General features: G+C 31.2%; 1 protein-coding gene across 1 annotated transcript; it reads left to right on the forward strand.

Annotated features, from left to right (window-relative positions):
* Positions 1–4,575: 4,575 nt before the first annotated feature.
* Positions 4,576–7,028, forward strand: LOC114263623 (calcium uniporter protein 5, mitochondrial). The gene is made up of 2 exons (XM_028204195.2): positions 4,576–5,370; positions 6,493–7,028. The coding sequence occupies exons 1-2, from the start codon at positions 4,783–4,785 to the stop codon at positions 6,967–6,969; spliced, it is 1,065 nt and encodes a 354-aa protein (XP_028059996.2). The 5' UTR covers positions 4,576–4,782; the 3' UTR covers positions 6,970–7,028.
* The last annotated feature ends 647 nt before the right edge of the window (positions 7,029–7,675 follow it).

Here is a 7,675-nt window from a genome sequence, read left to right on the forward strand (position 1 = left end):
AATTATGACCTTTTTTTATTTATAATTATAAGATGCATATGTGTATCATAGGTTTCTTATCAACTCACACACATAACAACTTAAATATGTATATATATATCCCCATAATGAAACATTACTCAAGAAATAGTTCCCTAATGAAAAATAAATTACATCGAATTGACTTCTTGAGTAATAGACATGGTCAATCGAACTAGTTAATTTGCAGATAAGGTAGATGCTATGTGGTACCTTTCTCTTCTCTCATTGGTTGAGTGAGTGGAGACTACATTTATGTTTTGGGTGATAAGGAAACAACATGAGAGCATGGTTTTAAAAACCGGACCAGACCGGCCAGTTCGACCGGTTGAACCGTTAACCGGTCGGGGTTCCGGTCCGGATATACCCTCTGAATTGGTCAAAGCCAAAAACCGGTGTATTTAAAGAGAACCGGGAAAACCGGCGGTCGAACCGCCGAACCGACGCTGGTTCACCGGGTTATTTAAATTGAAAATTTTGAACTGTTTTGGATATTTTCAATTTTTTTAAAATTTTTCTTTCTTTCTTTTCTTTTTTTCTTATTTTATATATATAAGAAAATTTTAATTGAAAACTCGTTTTCAAGGGTCTCCTCTTGTGAGAAATCCCATTAAGAGCTTGAAATTATTGTGAGAGTCTCTACCTATTTATAAGAAAAAAAATCTTCTAAAAAAACTCAAAAAATCCATGTGGGATTCAATCAAATTTATTGGAGGGAGAATTGAAATTTTGATATCTCTCCAAAATTTTAGTTCTTCTTTCAATTAAATTATTTGAATTAAAATCATATGGAGGAAATACTAAATATTTGATTTTCTCTTCCATAATTAAAATTATTAATATTTTAAAATATATTATTATATTTTTTAGTAAAAAAAATATTAGGAGAAATATTTAATATAATTTAATATTTTATATTTTTTTAATTTTTAATTTTTAATTTTATTACTTATATTTTTATTTAAATATAAATTTAATATATTTATTACGTCACGGTTCGATTCCGGTTCAACCCAACGGTTGAACCAGTGACCCGTCCACCTGATCACTTTTCCGGTTCGATCACCGGTCCGGTTTTTAAAACATTGCTTGTGAGGAATCCCATTAAGAGTTTGAAATTATTGCGAGAGTCTCTACCTATTTATAAAAAAAAAATCTTCCAAAAAAACTCAAAAAATTCATTTGGGATTCAATCAAATTTATTGGAGGGAGAATTGAAATAAAAATATCTCTCGAAAATTTTAGTTCTTCTTTCAATTAAATTATTTGAATTAAAATCATATGGAGAGAATATTGAATATTTGATTTTCTCTTCCATAATTAAAATTATTAATATTTTAAAATATATTATTATATTTTTAGTAAAAAAAAATATTAGGAGAAATATTTAAGATAATTTAATATTTTATTTTTTTAATTTTTAATTTTATTACTTATATTTTTATTTAAATATAAATTTAATATATTTATTACATCACGGTTCGATTCCGGTTCAATCCAACGGTTGAACCAGTGACCCGTCCACCCGATCATTTTTCCGGTTCGATCACCGGTCCGGTTTTTAAAACATTGCTTGTGAGGAATCCCATTAAGAGTTTGAAATTATTGTGAGAGTTTCTACCTATTTATAAGAAAAAAAATCTTCCAAAAAAACTCAAAAAATCCATGTGGGATTCAATCAAATTTATTAGAGAAAGAATTGAAATTTTGATATCCCTCCAAAATTTTAGTTCTTTTTTCAATTAAATTATTTGAATTAAAATCATATGGAGGGAATATTGAATATTTGATTTTCTCTTCTATAATTAAAATTATTAATATTTTAAATTATATTATTATATTTTTTAGTAAAAAAAAATATTAGGAGAAATATTTAAGATAATTTAATATTTTATTTTTTTTAATTTTTAAATTTATTACTTATATTTTTATTTAAATATAAATTTAATATATTTATTATGTCACGGTTCGATTCCGGTTCAACCCAACGGTTGAATCAGTAACCCGTCCACCCGATCACTTTTCCGGTTCGATCACCGGTCCGATTTTTAAAACATTGTTTGTGAGGAATCCCTTTAAGAGCTTGAAATTATTGTGAGAGTCTCTACCTATTTATACGAAAAAAAATCTTCTAAAAAAACTCAAAAAATTCATGTGGGATTTAATCAAATTTATTGGATGGAGAATTGAAACTTTGATATCTCTCCAAAATTTTAGTTCTTCTTTTTATTAAATTATTTGAATTAAAATCATATGGAGGGAATATTGAATATTTGATTTTCTCTTCCATAATTAAAATTATTAATATTTCAAAATATATTATTATATTTTTTAGTAAAAAAAAATATTAGGAGAAATATTTATGATAATTTAATAATTTATTTTTTTTTAAATTTAAATTTTATTACTTATATTTTTATTTAAATATAAATTTAATATATTTATTACGTCACGGTTCGATTTCGGTTCAACCCAACGGTTGAACCAGTGACCCGTCCACCCGATCATTTTTCCGATTCGATCACCGGTCCGGTTTTTAAAACATTGCATGAGAGGCCATAGTATTTGTAATTGGTTGAAGGCACCATGTGACATACCATGTGGTACCGTATCTACACCAAATAATATTTCAATTAATTGATGGTTTCTTAATTAATAAATGTTGGTTATTTATTAGGACTTCTCTTTATATAAATTCTCATTGCACAACAAATAATTTGTAGAAAGCAATATTTACATTTCACATTAGCCTCCCGCGATTCTTTTTATTTTTATTTTTTTCTTCTTCCACTAGAAGTGTGACAAGAGATTAAAAATGAATTTTGAATACTACAATTTTTCTTTTTATTTATGTTTTGGGTACACTTTGGTAAGTCTCACATATTCCATCCAACATTGGTTATTTAGGCTTTGTTTGGGAACAAATTTTTTTAATAATTTTTTTGTTAAAATATGATGGAAAAAAACTAGTATGTTTGAGATAATTTTTTGATTTTTTATTAAAAGATGTACAAAAAGTAGAGAGAAAAGAGAATTTTTGACTTTTTGATATAGGTTTTTCAGTTTTTGATTTTTTTAGTAATTTTTTGACTTTTTAACTAAAAAAATACTTATCAAACGAGACCTTAGTAGTTTTGAAAAAAAATGTGATTGGTGAACCTAATGAGATCATAATTGTGTATTGGATATGGAAGAACAACAAAGGAGCACAGAATAATTTTTTTAAGAAGATATATTTTGCAACGCTTTTCCATCTAGCCATGTAGGTTAATAAATGAACCAAATTGCTGAAGTATGACTCAGTTTGATAAAAATTTGTTTGAGAGCACTCTTAGTTAAACAAACCAAAATAGAATACAATTTTAAGTGCATTAAGGTCTCGTTTGGCAAGTGACTGTTTTAATTTAAAAGTCAAAAAGTTATTAAAAAAATTAAAAAGTCAATAATTTATACTAAAAAGTCAAATATTTCATTTTCTCTCTATTTTTTATACATCTTGTCGTAAAAAGTCATTCCAAATATACTAATTTTTTTTACCTTATATTTTAATTAAAAAATCAAAAATTTGCTAAAATAACATGTTTCCAAATAAGGCCTAAGTTTTCAATTTAAATTTGAACAAGTCATCACTCGGCATGATAAGTATATGTACTGTAAAAATCAACTTATCAAAAATTTATTTGAAATTAATTCTTTATGCAAATAAGTCAAGTTTAAAAATAATTTAAAACTTTTTGTTTTTTAAATTTCAAACATAATTTGAATAATCTATTACTTAGTGGATGCTTGAAAAGTTCGGTTAGTGGCTTTATTTTTATTTATTTTTATTAAAATAGGTAAAAATAATCAATAAAATAAAATATCACATTTAAATCATAACTATTTTATTTTTTCTCTAATAATTATAAAATCAATTATAAAAAAAAAGAAAAAGAAAAAAAACAAACAAATATCATTACAAATCAACCCCGGTTGGTAGCTCGAATATAGGGGCTCGAATTTAGCTCGAAATTAGGGGGAAGAAGAAAGAGGAGGAGGAGGAGGAGGAGGAAGGAGGAGAATGACTGGAGGGGGCCCAATTATTAGGACTGGAGGCGGAGGAGGTGGGCGGAGGCACGATCGGGCGGAGTCGACGAGCTGCGAGCTGCGACGGCGGACGGAGGCGACGAACGAGCTGTGAGCTGCGACGAGGACGGCGGGCGGAGGCGGCGGAGGCTCCCTCTCTCCTCTTCCCTTCTGTTCTTCTTCTGGTTTCAACGAAGAAGAAGAAGAAAAGGAAGAAAGAAAAGGAAGAAAGAAAAAGAAAAAAAAAAAAGACAAAACGACGTCATTTTGCCATTCAACCTAAGAGTAATGCTAGGGATATCAAATTTTCTACCAAACAAATGACCAAATGTCTCACATGGGTGTAGGGTCAGCAATTTTATAGGCCCCACACCCATATAAGACATTTGATCATTTATTTGATAAAAAATTTAAAATCTCTAACATTTTCCTTCAACCTAAAGTCAAGCTACAAATTTCGAGCTACTAACCATTTAAGTTAAGCAATATGTTAACATATATACGTCACTCAAAACCTTTCAATTTCTCATAGCCGATTGATTTCTCGCATACACATGGACATTTGAAGTTATCTCGCGATTACAAAGAGAGATTCTCTGACTTGACACCTATATAAAGCCTTTCACCTCTAATGAATCATCGGAGCTCTCTCTCTAGCTTATCTCTCTCTATCTCAACGCCTCTGTATTGAGCTCATCAATGGCGCTTCGACGAGCATTAGCGCAGCGTCTCTTCACCAAAAACAGAGAGTCCTCCCCATTAGCAACCCTTGAGCATTCACCGATCTCCTCTCCCTATTTCCAGTCAACCCTAACTCCTCCAAATGCCGCCAAAACTAACTTCCACCGCGAATTCCTCACCTCCCCGGACTCCGCCGACAGCGGATTTTTCCGGCGATTCCTCCAGCGGCGGGGATTAAACCAGTCGGCGAGGCTGCCGGAGTTCCTCTCGATTCCGGTGGGCGACAAGCTGAAGGAGAAACTGAGGTCGATGAATGTCGCCGGCAATCGTCTCCGGTTCGACGGACTCGCTCCTCCGATAGCGTCCGATACGGTGGAAGGAATTTCGGTGATGGATGCGAAGAAGATTTTGAAGTGTACGCAGATGGAGAAGGTGAGATCCGCGCTGAGACAGATTCCGATGAACTCGATTTCTTACTCTGAGTACGTTCAGATCTGCGTTGATGTTTGTTTGAATCGAAAGCAAGGTGTGGAGTTTGCGAAGATGTTGGATGAGTCTGGAAACGTCATCGTTTTGGGCAACGTCGTGTTCGTTCGGCCTGAACAGGTATTTTGCCCATTCGAGCTCCGTTTTTTGTCCGGCAACTTCGTGATCGGACACTTCTTTTCTGTTTCTCTGTTTAATTTTGGCGTTTTGTTTTAAAAGACGAAATTGGCCACCCGGATCGTCAATAATTACAGAGGTACCCTTCGCCGTCCGGAAAATATGGAGCCATCCATATGTGGGGTTATAATTGCGTCTTTTATTCCTCTGTTTTTTTGCAATTTGCTAATGTGATGTGTGGTGTACGAATGTGAAAAATAAAATAGCGGTTGTATATGTATTAATTAATATATTAATTAGTCTATTAATATTAATTATAATATTATTATTAATTTCACTCATTAATCATATTAAAAATTTTAATTTTTTTTAAATTATATCATATCATCAATTGATATACTAGTTAGTATATCAATTAGTACATATAACATTATTCAAAATAAAAAAAAAAGTGTACGAAATGTTATATAAATTTCACTTTTTTCTTTAATCATTCATTAAATTTACAAACCCAACACAGTATAAAAATTAGTTAAATGGGAACCATTCAGATAAGATTGTATACTTCATGCAAATATGAATATGCTGATTTGCTTGCATGTTTAATGCAGTCATGGAATATTCGCACCAAAAAAAAAAAAAATGTGTTCAACTCACTTAATTTGTCATTTGAACTATTAACAACAAAAAATATTAAAAAGCATTTACTCTTGAAGGTCAAATTTTTTTTTTTTAATGTTAATAAAATAAAATTTATTTTAATGTGCAACTCAAAACCATAAAAAAAAAACTTTAAATCACTAGTGGTGAATTTTACGAAAAAACGTGAAATATGGATTGAGTTTAAAGTGATGTGATAGAGAGATGATGTGATTTAAATGAGCTGATGTGATTTAAATAGGATAATAACTTTTTAAATTTTTAAATTTTTTGTATTATGCCAAACTAGCCTAATTATCTGTTTGCATGTGTGAGTAGCTTTTTGAATAATTATAAGACTGATAATTTTCACTCTTTTTTTTTTTTTTTTTGTAACACATAAAACCATTAGGGCGAGCAATTCACATATTTTAATTTTGTTACTTATTTGAATTTGATTCTAACTATTGTTGAGTTTGATTGCAGGTTGCAAAATCAATGGAGAAGATAATTGCTACTTCCATAGCCACCCCAAATGACCCAAGAAGGAAAAAACTTGAACAGATGGAGAAGCAAAAGGCAGAAATTGACAGGAAAGCCCAACAACAGGTCCAAGGGGAACTCTGCTGTGGGCTGGGCTTCACAGTACTGCAGATACTGGGTTTGATGAGGCTCACCTTCTGGGAATTGGATTGGGATGTGATGGAGCCCATTTGCTTCTTCTTGACCTCGCTTCACTTCGTGCTAGCCTACGCCTTCTTCCTTAGGACATCGAAAGAACCCTCTTTCGAAGGGTACTTCCAACGCCGTTTCAAAGTGAAGCAAAAGAAGCTCATGGAGTCTCAAAATTTCAATGTTGAAAAATATAATGAGCTTTGTAGGGCTTTCTATCCTAATTACTCCGACGTTTCAAGCTATGCACCTAGAGTCGGGGCGGCCCTTTTTGGTGCTATTCATCGTTGATACTAGTTGTAGTACATGGAAATAACAAAATCCGAAATAGAGACACTTTTGATCGTAAAGAGTAAAGGAGTACTTTTTTTTAAGCAGCAATGCAAGGTATTTTCATGAAAATAATTATGAAAGTTTTATGAACTTTGAATTACACTTAGAATAAATCATCACACACTAATTAAGATAATCTAAGGATCATAAATCTTTCATGATCATTTTTATGAAAATTTTTTCATAATCCCTAACTTTTTTTCTTTTTTTAGTGGAGCCCGAAACTCTGTACACCCCACGCCTCCAAACGGGTAAGAACGTCTATGATCACGCGCCAATGACTATTGTTATTCATTGGTCGTTCGCTTTTTTTTTTTTTTAAATCAACCATAAAGGGCTTATAGATCCTTTTGTAGCGAAACTTAAGGCGTTAGTAAATTAAAAGAGTGACTGAATACTGTTTGGTTATATATCATAATCCCCTGTTCTCATGATTTGCATGACGTTACGTGGCGGGCCTAATACATGGGTTATATAGTCTATGCACGAGTTTTTTTTTTTTTTTTTAATATTGTAAAAAAAAAAAACTATTTAGAGAATCGATTCACTTTTTAAATTATTTGAGAAATTAGTCTATTTTTTGAAATCGTATTTTTAAAATGTAATTTTGAAATTAAAATTACATTTTTAACATGCAATTTCATCTTGAAATCGCAAGTTAAAA

This window comes from Camellia sinensis, chromosome 6 (assembly GCF_055761805.1).
Source record: "Camellia sinensis isolate YWXY chromosome 6, ASM5576180v1, whole genome shotgun sequence".
NCBI classification, from domain to species: domain Eukaryota; kingdom Viridiplantae; phylum Streptophyta; class Magnoliopsida; order Ericales; family Theaceae; genus Camellia; species Camellia sinensis.